Here is a 20,492-nt window from a genome sequence, read left to right on the forward strand (position 1 = left end):
TATACTTGTTTCAAACCAAAGTGAGATGTTTAAAATAGCTTCTCATTTGACAAATAAGTCCGTCCAGATGAACTTGTTTGTAATTGATTATATTCACAGTATTTGTTATTCTCTTGTGATTTATTTTTGTTTGTTTGACACTTGCCTACAGGATTGATTGACATTGTTTACATTAGATTGATGGACTAGAGCGAGCGAGGTTGTTCAGTAAAACATTAATATCTAGCATTTTCGAGCATTTCGTTGCTCAATTAGTGTTTGATTACTGCATGTAAGAGCATAAGCTTCACTGAGTGTTTAATTTCGATCATCTGAAACTATCTACATATTTCTTCTATGAATACTTTGCTGTAGCGCATCCGAATATTGTAGATGAAAAAAACGAATAAAGTGAAAATTATAAACAAAGATGAATAGTGGCTAGCAGTGGAATCCAGGAAGATTCAAATAAACAACACCAAGTGAAATTCAAGTGAAAATTAGTTTAAAATGAAATCCTCTGTGAAGATTCAGCACTCATATACAGTGATTCTCCATTAAATGAATCGAAAAATACTTGAGAACACTTGATATTGCACAAATAGTGGATGTGTTACAGTTCCGCGGACACGTATCCTATCTCCTTAGGCCTACGCCAGTAGACGAATAAACGAAGCACTAATGAGAGATGAAATATCAGTTTTATTTGTGCTCCACTGAAATCCTACGTCATAGTTTATGGCAGGCTTGTTGTGAACGAGAACATAGGTGAGGACGACCAATTTATTACATAACACAAAATTACAGAGCTTTTTGGTAAATTCTGAAAACCATACATTAAACACTTCGTTTTCGAATTCCCATCATTTGTTCTTCACATTCTGCATGATTCTTCCAATTTGCAATTCCTTATGTCTGTCAACATACGTAACATACACGATAGGCTGAATGAATTCTGACATTTCACATACCCGTCAGTCAGTCAGTCAGCTACAACGTAGGACCAGGCACACATGTGCACGTGGCCCAACCATCTCAGTCGATGAAGATTCATAACCTCATCAACAGATTTACCATCATTCCCTAATACCCTGCGTCTAACCTCACTATTACTTACCTGGTGATCCCAGCAGACGCCAGCAATATTTCTAAGGCATCTGTGGTCAAATACTAATAGCTTACGAGTGTCTTCTACTCTTAATGGCCATGTTTCGCTGCTGTAAATTAAAACAGAACGGACTGCCGCTCAGTATACCCGTCCTTTTATTGATAGACGGATATCTCGCCTTCGCCATAGGTGACGTAAGTTGGCAAAAGCCAATCGAGCTTTTCGAATCCGTGCTGAGATTTCGTCCGATACCAACCCATTAGGGCTGATCAGACTTCCAAGATAAGTGAAGTTGTCGACGCGTTCGACTACTTCACTCCCTATCCTTAGTTCAGGTGCTGACGCAGACCAGTCCTGTGCTCACATTTGGTCTCAAAGTCAAACTCCAAATGAAAGATGGAGAACAAGGCACCCTATCGAATGAAGTTGATCGTAAACCTGTCCAGCGTCTTACCTAGATCTTCATATCTAGGTCAGAAAGACAACTTTCTGTATACTACTTATCCGGGTACACTTTTTCGATTTGTTAATAAGAGTTTATTCGTTATTCTTAGTCTTATAACTAGGACAGCAAGTTGGGCCCTGAATTTCGTTATGAGCTACAATCCATCAAAAACTCCAAGCAGGCATTACTATCGATAAAAACATCTACGCGATTACTCAACAGAGTCACTAAATTAATGAGTCTATTACTGATGAGTCTGGTTGCTTCAATAATGCTAAAAAATTTCACCCAATCAGTAACACCGATGATCATCAACAGCGACCTAATATCAAGACACCTATAAGTCCAAGCAGATCATTCTACTTTTAGTACCCAATTAGAATATGAAGAACAGAGAGTCAATCTATTCAGTTTTACTCACTTTGTTATTGCGAGATTGTTTACAGAGCATTTGATTTGGTTAAATACAATTTACTTAAGTAATTTGGTAAACATTAAAGTACATTTACGGTGATAGACGTATTACAGTGAATATTACTGTTGCTACTCCGTCCTGCCTGTTTTCATTTTCTCTTTCCCAGTTGTGGATGGTTATAAGTATTCGGTGAAGGTACCGGAATTAAACTTCGCTACACTGTCAATTCATAACACATGATGTTCCAAACACCCTACTAAAAGATACTAGTTCCGAACCGACAAATACTATGACACATCATTCCACAAACGTTCATAGTAATGTAGCAATGTTATTTTCTTAACATATTCATATTCTTATTACATTGGACCTTCAAGATCGATGAATGTTATGGTGCGTATACTAACGATTTAGATTAATCATTTTATCTTCATCAACACACATCACATAATTAGCATCTTTGTGATAGAATTTTTGATCAAAACAATGCATGAAACATGTATTTTCAAATAATGAACTCTTTTTCTTATTTAAATATTGGGTCCATGTGGTGTTTGAATGAACCAATGATACCTTTGTACTGGTAGAATGTTTGATTTCGAATTCTAAATACAGTACATTCGTTCTGCCAGTGTCTTCTTAATTCAATTGCGTTAATCCTTTAATTCCTAATTCATACGACAATTAGAATACTATATTGGCGTCGTGATGGAACCTGCAATGGAAAAGTTGGATATTCATTCAACTCCTGAAGCTATTGAGGATTATTTGGAAAGGTTCGAAATTTGGAGCATGACCAAGAAAGATGTCAAAGGTGATAAAATTGTGGCACATTTCCTGATATTCATTGGAAGAGAAGCGTACAGCTTATTAAAAACTCTGGCATATCCAGAAAAACCTATCTCACTCCCTTATGCAACTCTTAAAGAGCTATTGTTAAGTCATGTAAAATGCACCAGTTTTGAATGCCGTGAAAGGGCGAAGTTTCATAAGATGGTTCGTCAAAATGACCAAAAGGTTCGGGAATTCATCCTTGAATTACAGAAACAAGCCGCCAAGTGTAATTTCGATGGTCAACTTCATGTGCAACTGAGAGATCGATTAATTGCAGGAATTAACATACCGAGTTTGGAAAGAGAGCTGTTAAGAATGCCAAACTGTTCCTTTCAAGATGCTAGAACTGCATGTATTAACCACGAGGCAGTCAATGAACTTGATATCCAGTCGATGAAGATTTCTAATATTTTGCTTAGTCGTCGTGATGAACTACAATCTCAGGGTCAATCAAACTTGCGTTCATTTAACAGTGATTCCTATTCTCGTGTAAATATGAAAGGTGTTTCAACGAGAAATTACAAAGCAAATCACAAAGGTGAGATGAAGTTTGGTAAATGTTTATCATGTGGAAAGTTTCATGCTCGCAATTCATGTGTATTTCGTAATGCTAAATGTTTTAAATGTGGTAAGGTAGGACACATTCAGTCAGTATGCAAAGCTACTGTCCATTTCGCTTCGAGCTGTACTAAATCTTGTAATTTAAATTTCAATAATTCGGATGTTTCTAGTGATCATTTGTCTTTGTCCACTATTTCGAAAGGTAATGCTCATATTCAGAAGCGATTATATACATCGCTTGGTTCATTTCATGACTTTATTCTGGACACAGGCAGTATAGAGTCCATTATTTCATTCAAGAACTTGAAAGCTTTAGAACCTAACGTTGTTGTACGACCCACTGAAGTATCAATACTGGGGATTACTGGACACAGACTGCCCATACGAGGATGTGAATTCCTAATCAGAGATGATAATTCTTCATACATACCTTGTGAATTTTTAGTTAGCGAAACAGGACTGTCAATATTGGGTTTAAAGAATTTCAAAAGGCTTAAGGTGGAGTTGTCCTTCTTAGTTTCTAAAGAAAATTCTGATACTTTACTTAAAGATTTGATAGCTATGTGTGCTAAGTGCAGTGGAGGTATGAAAATTAGGCCTATAAAACTTCAAGTACAGGGTGATCCCGTCGTTCTTAAAAGACGAATAATTCCTTATGGTCTTCGAGAAGTAGTACATATGACATTAAACGATTTGTGTGTGAAAGGCATAATTGAACCAATTCAGTCTTCAGCATGGGGTACTCCTATCGTTACGCCACTGAAGTCGGACGGCAAGACCCCTAGAATTTGCGGTGACTATAGATTAACTCTGAACTCCCGTTTGTTGAAGCAAACGTGCACGACGGTAGAAGCTGAAGATATTCTAAATCGACTTCATGATTCTAAAGTTTTCTCGAAAGTTGACTTAAAAGATGCTTATCTTCAAATTCCTTTAGATGAATCTTCATCTATTTTGGCGACAATTAACACTCCTTTTGGTCTGTTCAAATACAATTTCCTTCCATTTGGTCTAAGTTGTTCTCCAGCCATATTTCAGGAAGTTATGAATAAAGTAGTTAGTGATCTTGAAGGTGTTGAAGTTTATCAAGATGATCTCATTGTTCATGGCTCTAATAAGGTAGTTCATGACCAGAGACTTATTGCTTTATTGCGTCGTTTAATTGAGAAGAATATAACAGTGAATCCAAATAAGTGTTCATTTTGTGTACCTAGTTCTGAATGCCTTGGATACCTAGTTGATGGTAATGGTTTTAGACCAGATATGAAACGACTAGCTCCACTGACTAATACACCGTCTCCGAAAAATCTTACAGAATTACGTTCACTAGTGGGTGCTCTTCAATACTATTCCCGTTTTATTCCTAATTTTTCTTGTCGTGCAAATTGTTTATTTAATATTTTAACATCCAATTCATTCAAATGGAGTGAGGAACAAGAGTCATGCTTACGAAGTCTGCTGAAGTTTCTTCAAAGTGATGCTGTTCTTCGAACGTACTCCCCTAATGTACATTCTGTGCTTATTACTGATGCATCACCTGTGGGAATTGGTGCAGTTTTGGAACAGGAAGGTAGACCAGTTATTTGTGTTTCACGCAAACTTACTGTTACTGAACAAGGTTATTCACAGACTCAGCGAGAAGCATTAACTGTATTTTGGGCTGTTAAAAGACTTCATAAATATTTATTCGGAAAGAAATTCACTATTGTTACTGATCATGAAGCTTTAAAGTTTATTTATCATCCCGAAAAATCCTTAGCACGTTCCTCAGCAGCTATGGTTCAGCGATGGAGTATTGCTTTGAGTGCATAAGCCTATACGGTTCAGCACAGAAGTGCCAAACAGATTCAACATGTTGATTACATTTCTCGACAGTCATTACAAGATAAACCTGTTAATACTTCGGATTGTTTGTTAGTGCAACCTTTACCAGTGAGACGTTCAGATCTCATTAGAGAAACTCGTAGATATTTTGGATGTATACTCAGTGCTATAAGGAAAGGTTGGAATGCTAATTTGAAACGGAGATTTCCTATCTATTTTTCAAAGCGGGATGAGTTATCTACTACTCCTGATGGTATTCTGTGTTTAAATGATCGTGTTGTCATTCCTCCTTCATTGCGTAAATCTGTTCTTGAAGATCTTCATAGTGGTCATTTAGGTGTTGAGAAAGTGAAGTCCTTGGCAAGGCTCACATGCTGGTGGCCAGAGATAAATGCAGATATATGTCGTACGGCAAACAATTGTGAGGAATGTCATCAGTTGAAAAATCATCCTTCGAAGTGGGTGCCATGGCCAGTATCGTCTGAGGCCTGGCAGGGGATTCATGCTGACTATTGTGGACCATGTCTTGGTAAATACTACGCACTAGTAGTAATTGATTCTTTTTCAAAGTGGCCTGAAGTTTTTTTCACAAATTCACCGAATTCTGATTTCAAAATACAAGCATTAAGAAAGGTGTTTAGTCGAGAAGGTGTTCCCTTGGTGTTGGTGACTGATAATGGCTCACATTTTGCTGCAGATGCAGTCACTACCTGGTTGAACGGTATAGGGTGCAAACATCTATTTACTGCTCCCAGACATCCGTGTTCTAATGGTCAGGCAGAGAATTTTGTTAGGACATTAAAGACTGCTACTGATTCTATAGCCCCCTCAACATTTAATGAGCTGGAGAGGGGAGTAGATACCTTTCTATTGCAATATAGAAATGCCAAACATTCGGTGACGAAGAAGACTCCAGCGAAGCTATTGAAAGGAAGAATTCTTCGGTTGAATATGAGATGTCTGGAGTCTGCAGAAGTTACATACTATCGAGGAAATGATCTTCGACCATCTACGGGTATTGTTCTGAAGAATGTCGGAAAATCGATGGTGCGAATTCTAGACATTAATGACTTAAGTACACACAGTCGACATGTAGATCAAATACAATTTCAGGAACCAGGTGAGTCGGTTCCAATTTCGATTGTTAATTCTAATGCTAATGAGCATATTCTAGATAATACAGAATCCTTATCCAATACAATGTCAGACAGACTCAGGATGAATTTGAGAAGAAGACATACGATTGATTACAAACACCTAGACTCCAATTTAAGCTGTGGCGGATGTGGTGTCTGAATGAACCAATGATACCTTTGTACTGGTAGAATGTTTGATTTCGAATTCTAAATACAGTACATTCGTTCTGCCAGTGTCTTCTTAATTCAATTGCGTTAATCCTTTAATTCCTAATTCATACGACAATTAGAATACTATAGTCCAGTTTATATGAACATAGAGCATTCTGTAGTAAATTCCGGGATGGCACTCTATTAGTAATGAAATTCGTACTTCTAATATCAAAAATATCAAATGAATGGTGAGACTATAATTTAGGGACGAACCAATCACATATAAGATAACAGGTCTCGGATTTTCCCGCGAAATTCATTGATCGACTTGGCTAAATCGAGTTTTGGCACTATAGCTTATTTCAGTTCGTGATGAAAACCCGAAATCTAATTCTTAACCTTAATCATCAACTGTAAGTCATCGTTCTAATTCTTCAAACGGGTTTATAACCGTCAGTTGGCTCTGGTTATTAGGTGGGCACCCTCAAGGTCAATCTAGTGTTGTTCAAAGGTCGTCCATAAATTATTGTTCCACCCAATAATCTATCTAAAGTGGTAAATTCATCGCAAACCGTTTGAATAGTTTAAATTCTACACTCATCAAACAGCTGGTAGTGACAACTAATGTCTCAGTCGTTCAGTCTCTAGCTGGGTTGATTGAAATCTAACTGATCAAACTGCAATTTTCTAACTAGTCCAAGTGACTTGACATATTGATTTACTTTGCTGCGTGCTTGTAAATTCAAGTGTTAGTTAAGATTTGTTGGAAAGAGGTGTATATAACCACAGAATGGAATTGAGTCTTCTTTGTGGGAATGCGACCTACCTCATTGAATGTCACCGTCAAAGGTTATCTTTAAGATGGCTGAAAAATCGGATGAAATAAGTCGTAATCTAGCGAAAGATATCCTTTTGTACGAGATAACAAATATACACCATAATGGTAAGCATCGCAACACATACAAGCTCTGTGTTCAGAGTTTCAAGCTATTTTCATATAATCACCAAAGTACTAGCTGATACATAAACCTCAAAAGGAGATCACATCTATTCTAAAAGGTGACGAAAGTATATGACTTTTTCTGGGAGAAATGTTTATTCACTCGTGGTGTTTGTATGAGTTAATGATTCTTTTGTACTTGGTGTGCGCCTGATTTTGAGTTTCAACTACAACATGTTCGTTTGTAATCTCCTAGTTCTACCTGACTTGAAGTACGCTATTTTGAGAATTCCTAGTTCGTATAATAATTCGAATACTACTGAATATCACATTGGCTTCGTGATGGAGTCCGTAATTGTACAGTTGGATATACGTTCAAATTCTTAAGCTTTTGAAGATTATATGGAAAGGTTCGAAATTTGGAGCAGGACCAGAAAGGATGTTAAGGACGATAAAGTTGTGGCTCATTGTCTCACACTTGTAGTGATCTACTTTTATGAAGAGAACACGATTGCTGTAATGTAAACATTTATTACTATAATCAACTGTACCAGCGACTGTTTTACTGTACCTTTTTGTCTACTGTACCAAAAACAGACTTTTGCGGCTATTTGTCACCTGGAAATTACGTACGCACGGAAGTCTTGCCTGTAAACGAGATCCTCAAAAAATATATCCTAACTACAATCTACACTTGTCCTTCTAATATTTATCCTACGGAGGGTTTTAATCTGGTAATTGGCACGTAATAGATCTGTAACCGTGATCATAGTAAACTGAGATTCTACACTACCCCACATTCACTGGAAAGGATGCTTACTGCCTATTAAAAACATCGGCATTTCCAGAAAAGCCTATTTCTTTTTCTTATGCAACTTTCGAGGAACTACTATTAAATCGTGTAAAGTGTACTAGTTTGGACTGTCGCAAAAGAGTAAATTTTCCTAAGATGATTCGTCAGAACAGAAAAAAATTGATAATTTGTAGTGACTCACATTTATCACGAGAACACGACTGGTTTAATAAAAACAATTATTATTATAACCAACTGTACCAGTGCTTGTTTTATTGTGCTTTTGTTTGACTGTGCTAATGACAGCTAGTTTGTGCTTCCATTCTTATACTCACACTTTGACTGTAACTTCGCTCGAATTCGGTTACGTTCTGTAACCAAGCTTGTATCCTGGCACGATCTCGGTATCCTTTCGATACCACGAGATCGCCAGCAAATATATATCTCGATTTGGTCCATTAATTGCCTTCTGGTATTTGGCTTCTCGGAGATTTTATGGATCTATTTGGTTACGTCCAACCTTCGCCTTCTGATTTGTTTGGCACGTGTTTCTTGGTAGCGGTGTTCATAGTTAACTTCAACTCGACGCCACGCTACACAGTCTTCAGCATGAATTATTCCTACTGCTACTCCATATAAGTCAGATGGCAAGACCCCTGGAATATGTAATGACTACCATTTAATGCCGAAATCTCGTTTGTTAAAACAAACTTGCACAACGATAGAAGCTTAGGATATTCCAAGTCGATTTCATAGTTTTAAGGTGTTTACGAAAGTTCATTTAAAAGATGCTTGTTTTCAGATACCTTAGATAAATCTTCATCCGTTTTGACAACAATCAGAACTGCTTTTGGCCCGTTCAATTACAACTTCCTCTCACTTGGTTTAAGTTGATCGCCAGCCATATTCCAGGGAGTGATCAATAATGTAGTCAGTGACCTTAAAGATATTGAAGTTTATTGAGGTGATTTTATTATTCACGGTTCTGATAAACTGGCCAGCCCATGATCAGAAACTTATTGCTCTTTTGCGTCGTTTAACTGAGAAAAATATTACGGTGAATTCAAACTAGGTGTTAATTTTGTGTGTCCAGTATGGAATGGTTCGAATGGTTTTAGACCAGATGTGAAACGAATAGCTGCACTAACAGATGAGCCATCTTCAAAACATCTTACAGAAGCACATCCACTGGTGAGTGTTTCTCAATAACATTCCGTTTTATTCCTAATTTTTCTTGTCGCGCTAATTGTTTATTCATTATTTTAACATCTGAATCATTCAGCTGGGGTGACGAACAAGAGTTATGCAAACGAAGTCTACTACATTCTCTCCAAATTGGTCCCGTTCTTCGAAATTACTCCTCCAGTGCACATTCCGTACTCATTACTGATGCATTGGCGCAGGTTTGGAGCAGGAAGGTAGACCAGTTATCTATGTTTCACTCAAATTTACTGTCGCTGAACAAGGTTATTCACAATCTCAGCAAGTATTAGCTGTGTTTTGGGCCGTCAAAAGATTTCATAAATTTTCATCCAGAAAGAGATTCACTATTGCTCCGGCTCACGAAGCTTTAAAGTTTATTTATCATCCTGAAAAAACCTTAACACGTTCTTCAGTTTCCATGGTTCGTTTGTAGGTTTATTTGTCTTCCTGAGTGGTAACACTGTTAAAGACTGTCTGGGTTTTCCTTCCGAACATACACCCTGTTGAAGATCTTCCTTTCGTCATGACCGAATTTGGTGTAACTCTATAGGACATTAAAAATTTATTGACCATTTTGCTGTAATATCTTCTCCTTCCCCTTTGATCAGAGCCCTTTTCATCGTATCCAAGGTTCTTTCTTCTCGGACATTCAACTGGGGATGGTACTGATTAGAATTTAATACCATGGCGTAATACCATTTTCACTTCAGAACCACCTGAAAGCAGACGACATGAACTGAGTGCCTTTACAGTTACTGAGATCTGTGAAGCCCCGAAGCAAGCCAACAAACTTGGCAAATTTTTAATATATTCTCTGACATCGAGTTCAGCATATTCTATATTTCCGGCCACTTTGTGAATGCATATACAACAACCAAATAGTTTCCACCATGTATTGGGCCAGCGAAATCAACATGTAGTATTTGCCCAGGCCCGTCCAGTTTTGGCCATGGTTGGGGTTCTGTTTTAGTCCGATTCTTTGTGGGTCCTAGACAGGTCCAACAGCTACAACACTTTTGTTCTATATCACGGTCTATTGACAGTCAATATGTGTAACTCCGAGCCGGTGGCTTCATTTTATTTATTTCTGGGTGTCCGCTATGGGATCGTCTTAGGACTTGATGTTGAAGAACTTTGAGAATAACAATCCGGTGGCCAAACATACACGAATCTATTATTGTCAAGGAGTCTCGCCGACGAAAGTATTGCAGAGGCCCTTCATAGAGTTGAGGTGAAGGCTATTCGTTGGAAATACAAAGGCGAACGATCTTCAACGAGTTATCCATTTCACCAGCCTCTTTAATGGCTTAGAATGTGACCGAAAGTTCGGAAAGTGTGTTTGTCAACTCTGTGAGAACTTCGGCCTCAGCTTCCGTGGTAGCCAACTAATCTTGAGTGGGCATCTGCCTGTCAAAAATCTGTTGTTGGTCGATAATTTATCTTGAAATCGTACTCTAGTAGTGCAGTTACCCATCGTTGTAGACGGTTTGTCATATTAACAAGGATACTCTTCTTGTATTCAAAAACTGCCAGTAGCGGGTTGTGGTCTGTTAGCAGGGTAAGCTGCCTGTTAAATAGCATCTTGTGAAACGTTTCCACAGCGAATATAGTGGAGAAGACTTCTTTTTCAATCTGACTATATTTCTTTTCTGTCGTTGTCAGTGATCGTGTAGCGTGAACAATCACTGGGTCAGATCCATAAATTAACGCGTCTGCTGTAACTACAGCGAGAACGGCTGGATTACAGTGCGTGAGTAAAAGGTTTGAGGATAGAGGCAGTTTTAGTTTAGGAATAGTTCTTGACATTTTGTCCACCAGATGCCTTTGGTATTCTATGTAAGTGAACAGTCCATTGCAGATGCAGACGGTGAAGTTCTGGAAGTAAAACACCATAATGGGTAACTATTCCCAAAAAGGAGTGCAAGGGTGATACATCTATCGGTAGAGGCATCGTTTTGATAGCATCGAAGTTTTTTGGATCAGGTTTCTTTCGTTTCTGTCGGTTATGAATCCCAAATAGCGCACTTGTTTGATATTAAAGTCATGCTTTGTAGCAGCTGATCCAAACCTATAATGTGTTATGCACCTGATGAGCATATCCATATCCTTCTCTAAGTCAGCGTATTCAGTACCCATGATAAATACATCAACCAGAAAAGCCACCGTACCAGGAATATTTTGCAGCATAGTATCCATAACTTGTTGGAAGATTGATGTAGTCGTCTTTACTCCAAAGGGACCAAACCTTTATAGGGTGAAGTTATCCGCAACGCTACTATGTAAACTTAATGTATCGCCCAGTGTAATAACGGTCATCTGTGCGTTCAAGTAACCAGATTTTGTCACTTCATAATGTATTTTTAATTTAATAACTAGATTATGTTGTTAATTTTGCTCCGTTTTTAATTTTTATTCGCCACGTCTTACTGCGTTACACTGTATGTTCATTGCACGCTGGAATGATATCTCAAGTCATAGTTAGTTTATTCAGGTAATGCGTGTATTCAACAACATCATTATTCTGTACCATTGTAGTTTTATTCTTACACTCCTCAAGTTTGTTAATATAGTTAACCACAATTTTTTTCATTTTAGACACACGTAAATATGCTGCATTTCTACTTTTTTGTACCTCTTGTTCATGTAAAAATGTCGTTGTTTTGGAAGACCGAAAGTATCGTCTTTATTTACCGCGCGCCATTCAACTCAAGGTCGTTGCGCGCAGGTGGAAATAGCTAAGGTGACTACAATGATGGACTGATTTCGTCAGCAACTGTAGATGCCTATGTACCCTCTGTGTATTCTGAAGTAAGTCACTGAATGCTGAGGACATCTTCGCTTACTTTTTAAAAGTTACCCAAAATTAATATGAGCAGTGGAATTTAGGCAAGGCGCAGTCTAGACTTTAGGCAGACTTCCTCAAAGTTCGCAGAAAAATCCCAAAATCCGTGTCGCCTAGCACCCCAGAAAAACGGTTAACAACCAGTGTACTTCTTAATCTTTTGAAGACGAAGTTGCAATTATTAGCAATACCGGCGAGACTCTAATTTAGCGACGAGACAATCAGAAGCGTTTGAGCAATTTCAAGGTCACGGAGCCAAGTTCAACACGCGATGCTAACATACGGTCGGTTCACTGCGGATTTTAGAGAGGAGGTGATTAGTGAGAGGTTAAAACAGATGAGACGGCGAAACTCTAATTTAGGGACGAGCCAGTGAGAAGCGTTTGAGCAATTTTAATTATTAGCCAATCAGAAGACAGTATAAAGTAAAAATATATTACAAGAAAGTAATGAATTACAGTGGATATTCTTCTTTTACATGAGTTAAAAACTTGTTGAGGTTTGACAAAGGCTCAGAAGTTCTGAATTCATGATGCATATTGTATAGAAACTCGTCCATAGGGTTAGGGTTTGGGGTTAAGGTTAGGGTTAGGGTTGGATTAGGGTTTAGGGTTAGATTAGGGTTTAGGGTTAGGTTAAGGTTAGGGTTTAGGGTTAGATTATGGTTTAGGTTTATGGTTAGGGTCAGGTTAGGGTTAGGGTTAGATTAGGGTTTAGGGCTAAGGTTAGGGTTAAGGTTTAGATTAGGGTTAGGGTTAGATTAGGGTTCAGGGTTAGATTAGGGTTAGACTAGGGTTAGGTTAAGGTTAGGGTGCTAACATGCGATCGGTTTACATCGGCTTTAGAGAAGAGATGTCTATTGACAGGCTACAACCCTAACCACTAACCCTATGGACGAGTTTCTATACAATATGCATTATGAATTGAGAACCTCTGAACCTTCATCAAACCTTAACAAGTTTTTAAATCATGTAAAAGAAGAATGTCCACTGTAATTCATTACTTACAATATATTCTCACTTGATACTAACTGTCTTCTGATTGGCTAATAATTGTCAAGGTCATTTAAGATTCGTTCAAAGGTCGTCGCTAAATTAGAGTCTCGCCGCAATACCCAGTCTCCCGATTCGGGAGAAAAATTGCTCCGTTTAGGGAAAATTTTGGGTAAGCCGCTATAGAAAATTTTGAAGAAATGGCACCAAAACCCTGGACTTTCCATAGATGTAGGGAAATTCCCCAAACTTTTGGGTTTTTTCCGCGATATTTTCCTAAATTTCCCCAGAATCTTATCATATTTTGGGGAAATCGGTCTATGTGTCAATAAAACCACAAAACTCCACAATTTTGAGTAAATTTTGCGTTCTTCTCTGATAGTTTCCCTAAACTTCGGGGATTTCCCCTATGTTTCCCCGGAATTCCATTACACTCTGATGGAATCCGTCTATATTTATGAAATCGCAAAATTTTCCTCAATTTCGGTGAATTTATCCAAAATGTCTCGTTTTAACTCAATGCTTTTCCACATTTTTCGACAGATATCACGGAAAAGCCTGGCGATAATAACTGCCTAACAGTTTCTACTCATGTACTCTTTTTTTTCCTGTCAATTACGCACAGTAGACGCAGTGCCAAAGAAACTTAACTACAGCTGTTAACAAAAATCGATCTATTGCTGTGATTAAAAGAATGATTCGTCACGCATTTAAATGTTTATTAAAGTTTAATAAATTACAAATTATTCACTAATACATCGTATATATCATATTAAACATAATTAATATGATAATGAAGTTCAGTCGGCTTTACAGTACCAACTTTTAGGTTTTGTTTTGGTATGTCAAATGGACACACCACTTTTTCATGAATCTTACGTCATAGAGACGAGTTGTTCGCACTGTCATAGACTTCAGTTACTCCTGTCCAACCTGACTGCAACTAATTGATTCTTTTAGACTAGTAATGTTAGACGTAATGAATGGGATATGAGACGGGTTGCAGCCAACAGTGTCAAACTCGATGGGCTGCCACCGATCCCAAAATCCGCCACTGCCTCCTGTAGTTACGTACATTATGTACCCAGTGCAACAAACGGTAGTCTTTATTTTTTATTAAATTGTAGGTGGTCCCGCTACCGAAAGATCTCTGTCTGTTCATCTCTCGATGAAGCAACAGCTAGACAGAGTTGTAATTCAGATGATAAAGGGAAGTGACATAATTGTATACAAGGCCAACGGAATTCTGGACCTTTTTCGGGTGTATATTCCTGAACTGTCCATGTCCTTCCGAAGTGTACTTAGTCGTTGCTATAATATGAAGCCCAAGTTTCTGGACACAGAATTGTACTACCGCATTGGACTGAAGTCAAGTTTACTGAGGATTTTCGAAGATTGGCTAGGTAAATTCAGTTTTAACGAACTGAGTATGCAACTCAATTACGACGGCCTGTCGTTCAAAAGCTCTAGTCAACAGTTGTGATCAATCCTAGAACGCCTAGTAAATCCATCCCTTAGTGAAGTATTCATAGTTGGTGAATTAAAACTCTGTTTTCAACGAAATGTCCGCAGCACTTGTAACTGAGTTAAAGGAGTTGCTGACAGTAGGCCTTCATGTAAATAAGTGTCAATTACATTTGATAGTAAAGTTAGTAGCTGTTATTTGTGACACTGCAACTCGTAGCAACGTCAGGTATGTCGTTAGACATAATGATGCAACTGGTTGTGATAAATGTAAGGTTCTAGGGACACGACTAGGTGGTCGAATTACTTTCCCCAACAGTGAATATGAATCGAGAAATGCGCATAAAATTTTCGACATTTAGCCTGATCTAGAGAAATAGTAGACTTGTCTTTAACTGCATTCATCAAGACACTTTAGGATACATCCAGTGTCATTCACTGGCCACTCATGTTCATCAATCAGCACTTTCTTACTAATCTATGCAGAACCACGGTCTTAAGGTTTTATTTGCCTACAATTATTGTTCGGAATTCTTGCGAAAGTGTGACTGCTGCATACATCAACCCATGCACTTCCAAAACAACTTGTTTGTGTATTAACTGCGAATTAAAATGTGCAGGAATTGTGCTTACTAACACCAGAAATGTCTGAATTGGACGTTGATGTCGTTGAAATGTTTCATAATGGGGCCATACTTTCCGAACAAATTGTTTGTTACGCATATATCAACATTCCCACCTGAGTGTACTGCATTAAATCAGATGTTACGTATTCGGTAAAGTTGTGTGAATTATTGTTCGTTTAAAATAGGAGACATTACCAACCCCTAGTTATGTCTAATAAACGCCGGATAAATCGCTAACGTCTATTTCTTTTCAGCTAAGTATAATAATACTTGCTGGTTACAATGTAGACATGTGACTGATATCCTAATATTGTGAACATTTTTACAAACTAGAATTTATGAAAATAATTGGTTTTGTACAGATGATTCGTAGGTAAGTTAGTTTCTCTGAAGAAATACTAGCGAATGTCGGAAATATTCAGTCTATAAGTATACAACTTGGTGTGAATTTAAGCAAAGTTTCACTATTTCTTACGCTTGGCGAAAAGGATGGAAATCTGAGTCCTTGTTGCTTAAATTTACAACAAATTTCTCATTAAATACCGCTTTTATTTTCTTTTTTTGTCGTTTTTTTGATAGAAATTCGGAAATATAAATGCAAAGGACAGATACTACTTCAACAAATAAAAATAGATGGAAGCCATAAATTGGTCAACATTTTCGTCTGGTTTACTGCTTGTTGTATCTAAATTGATTTTACATAATCTTATCCCGCACATTATTGACGTATCTTTTTGTTTAAGCATCCAGTTGACGATAAATATTCCTTATCACTCCGTACATACTCTATATATTTAATAGGTAAATCGGCTGTCAGAAATACGTAAATTAAGTAATAACTGAGGTTATCAATTCCAGTTTTTTGTGGTGTCCAATGTAATAAATTTATTATTTAATGTCAACTTTACAACAGCATATGTCATGAATTTTAACGACGGTTTTGCTTCATAGATTTACTTTTATTACTGTACGCATGACATTTATTTATTTAAACACAAAAATTGGTACAAGGGTCACCAAATACATATGCGCCACACAATAATAATGAGGTTATGGAGAGATAGAGAATATAGGGAATGTATAACAAACGAACAACAACAAACCGAAATTAGTGTACGAGAGTGAAATGGAATCATGGGCTTAGTCTTTTCAATCAGGTTTTCTCAACGGTTACCTCTATTCTCTGTCTTAAAATTATACTGTTGCATTCACCTCTATATGGTAGATAGATATAAACTTTTTTCTTCGGAATCGAATAAATGAGACGTCTTAGCGTTGACTGTCTTTTGCAGCTATTTATAAACTTTAGTGAATAACCATTTGATATTAGTGTGTCAATCAGCAGCTTTTCATCTCCTCCAACCGTATCAGTGGTGCATAATCTTCGAATCCTATTAAAGAGGCACGTAACCAAGCCTCGCTTGTGTTGAAATGGACAGAGACTATGGGAATTTAAATATTGCCGTGCCTAAGTTGGTTTCCTACAAACTGACCGTCTCATAGTACCATCCTCCCTTCGATTCAAAAGTATGCCTAAAAAGGGCAATTAATCATTATTTTCTGCTTCATAGGTCATTACGATATCGTTCAATACCCCATTGAGTTTATCTAATAACTGGTGAACTTGAAAATCTTTATCACATATAACTAATGTATCATCCATGTATCTTCTATATAGAGTTACCTCGCTGATGAGTTCACTTGTCATATTTTTAACATATAACATAAATACATCAGCTAAGAGAAGCCCCAAAGGACTACCCATAGCAACATCATCAACTTGCCGAAAATATTCGCATTCAAATGTGAGCTGAACATTTGCAGTACGTAACAAAAGTAATTCTTCCAATAGTGTTGACTGAATAGGAAAAAAAGGGGTAATCATTAGATATATAATCACAAAGGAAATTCATAGTCTTAGTCAATGGTACACTCGTAAAAAGAGAGTTTACATTAACGGAATGCAAAGTCTTATCTTTAATATTAATGTCCTCAAGAAGGTTAATTAGTTCAAATGTATATTTTAAGGAAAACTTACATAGTTTATTACGGATTGGGTTTAGCAATTTTACCAACCATTTTGCTAGTTATGTGTAGGTGAACCACGCTTAGATAATTTTGGTCGTAATGGATTATTATTAGGTTCATGAATTTTAGGCAAACCATATAAATTCAGGAGAACAGAACCCGAAGGCTTCAGCATATTCGTTTTCTATTTTACTCTGAGTTCCAAATTAAAAACTTTTCATCGTACAACCTCATGGATTCCCTTTTGAATTGTACATTTCTCTTTTTAGGTTTCATTTGTTACTAACTCTTATCCTCTGCATTTCGTCTCATAAACTTTCTTTTGCTATGCTTATATATTTAACGATTTGTGCCGACACACCATCCATGCTTGGTAGTCCTATGTTGATAAATAATTAGCTTAGTTTTAAAGTTTAAATCACTAAACAAACAGTTGCACAATCGTTGAAATCCGAGAAGGTTGTGGATACTCACTACTGAAGAATTTCATACTAAGACAAAACAGTAGTTCAGTTATTTCTGGTTTTCAGTGGTTATGTAACTGAGATTATTCTTTAGTGTAAACTATAAAATCCGACATTCCTCATAATTCCCTCGCACTAACAACTTACTGCTTGTTATATTTTTTTTAGTTCCGCTTATAAATAAATGTCTGTCATTCAAACAGTTTATTTTCTCATATTTTGCTTCAAAATATATGTATGTCTATCTCTATGACAACCCAATAAATATAAAATAACACTGAACAAACAAAAGTTAGTTCCGATTGATGAATCGATTAATTAAAATCAGACGATTATTTCGAACATATACATTTTTACATATTTTTCTAAAAATAAACATTTTATCAATTTTCATATATTTTCTTCTAACCATAATTAACAACTATCGATTTCCCAATATAAATTATCATGCATCTACTGTACGAGATCGTGAAGAATTACGATTAGCTCATCTACGCACATTAATGTACGATTGGTACCATCAAGGAAAAATACCGTTTGTTTACCAACCACCACAATCATCATTGTCAATTTTAAGTAATAAACATGGTATTGTCATTAGTATCATGACGTCAAATCGTGTTCAATATCAAATTGATGATTATCAACAGGATTATTTAACTCAATCTTTATCAACCTTAATTAAACTAATATTTGAAGATATTTCAAGGTATGGTTACCGATTTAAATATATCAATATAATGATCTGTTTGAATGGAACCAAAATAAATGAATTGTCTAATGTACATGAAATTATACGACTTGTTGGTCAGCATGCAATTCATCCATTGCGTTCTAATCAATTATCAACTTATAGGAATTTATCTGTTAATTATCAATTTGTGAGAGATATGTCGACCTGTATGCTGAAATCAGTTGATTTAGTTAAAAAACAAGAACATAATCATAGTGATTATATACTTATCATACAAGAGGATATGATTGCAATGAATAATTTATTTGATGTACTATGGGGATTAATGCAACAATCTATGAATAATATTCGTCATTATCATGACCATCATAGACTTGGTATGATCCAATTGTATTCACATAAAAACGTAATGAAATTTCCATTTTATCATAAAATTGATAGACAATTATTTGAGTTAACATTTGCTTGCCTACTATTCATTACATTCATTGCATTTTTTATTTATTTACATGTAGCATTTAAACAATCATCATCACAGTATGGATTATATAAATTCTATTTAATGCTTAACTTATTCTTTACATTGTTTACTTTAATTTGGTTGTATGGGTTTAATAATTTATTGATTCGATTATCTAATTTATTTATCTCTTATAATGGTGTTTTTCAACTCAAAAGTCAATCGTACTACGCTAAAACTGATATGGTTATGGCTAATTTATATTCAAGTATACAAGTTAGACAAATCAGTCATTATCTAAAATCAGTTGCACCATGTGAAAATTCCTTATGGTATTTAAAACAGGATGAATCAAAATGTGCTCAATTGATTACATCATATCTTGTGTCAAATGCTAAACAAATATTTAGTGTATATATGAATGTATTTAAACATTGTGGATTGTATTCGAATGAAGAAAAAAGAATGCTGAATCCAGCTGATGTCGAATAATATTGGTAGTAATAGCGTGTTGTGTCCTTCTCAAATAGTTCTTCGCTACCCAGAAATAGATTAAATTTTGTTGAGTTTTGTACTTTCGTTTTTTTCTCTTTCCATAAACGGTGTGTGTCTGTCACAACTTGTCATCATATCAACCCCGACCGTAACTGTGAGCATAAAGTAGTGGTCAATCTTAAATATCATTATGACCCAATCGAATTATATCGTCTATGATATTTGTTCCAACATACTGAGCAGGTCAGTTAAAGAGCGATTAGACTATAAACATCAAACTTATGGCCAAGGAAAAAGTCGTACTGGGGTGTGACAGTAGTTATGTGCTTCTCATCAACAAACAGCACGATAGCTATCTTGCGTCTTTACAACAGATAAAGCGAGTTTGAAAAGATTGGGATTAGATATAGCTAAACTTACCTTATCTTACTGATTTTCGTCCTCTAAAGTACAGATGTAACACATTAAAAACAACTCACTAAAAGCCCGTGTATAACCGATCTGAAGATTTCACTTAGCTGCTGCAGTCACTCTCCTAGATCACCAAAACTACTACTAACCCAGTTTCATTTTCAGGTGCCTCAGAAGCAATTGTCCATGCACTATGCGAGCAACCACAAAGTGAAAACCGCAGTCATACCCTGTCACTCAATATTACGTTGTTCACAATTGAACATCATCCGTGTTACCTAATATTTCTTTTATCATTACTATGCATCCTTATCTGTCTTCAAATTCTTCCACACGTATCATCAGCACTAATGGTTCGAGTTAAAAAAATTCTATCCCAGATTCCCTGAAATCATCCTCTGAACTACATGGTATAAGTTCTAGGGTCCTAATTCCATACTAAATGGAACAGTAGATATCACTAACCAGTACTCTATAAATCTTGTGACATCGATCGATGTTGTCTCCAAAAGACAGAATCTTAACGTAGTTTTTCACAGTATCACAGATACCACGATTATCTGAACCCCTTTACTACCTAACTTGTCAACTTCCTAGCACAGCGTAGATCAAGAGTCGTTGTTTT

At 36.5% G+C, this 20,492-nt stretch overlaps 1 protein-coding gene across 1 annotated transcript; it reads left to right on the plus strand.

Moving 5' to 3' along the window:
* The first annotated feature begins 12,072 nt into the window (after positions 1-12,072).
* Positions 12,073-19,531, plus strand: MS3_00004904 (uncharacterized protein). The gene is made up of 3 exons (XM_051212880.1): positions 12,073-12,199; positions 12,245-16,116; positions 17,976-19,531. The coding sequence occupies exon 3, from the start codon at positions 18,113-18,115 to the stop codon at positions 19,451-19,453; it is 1,341 nt and encodes a 446-aa protein (XP_051068805.1). The 5' UTR covers positions 12,073-12,199; positions 12,245-16,116; positions 17,976-18,112; the 3' UTR covers positions 19,454-19,531.
* Positions 19,532-20,492: the final 961 nt, after the last annotated feature.

Source organism: Schistosoma haematobium, chromosome 3, assembly GCF_000699445.3.
Source record: "Schistosoma haematobium chromosome 3, whole genome shotgun sequence".
Lineage (NCBI taxonomy): Eukaryota > Metazoa > Platyhelminthes > Trematoda > Strigeidida > Schistosomatidae > Schistosoma > Schistosoma haematobium.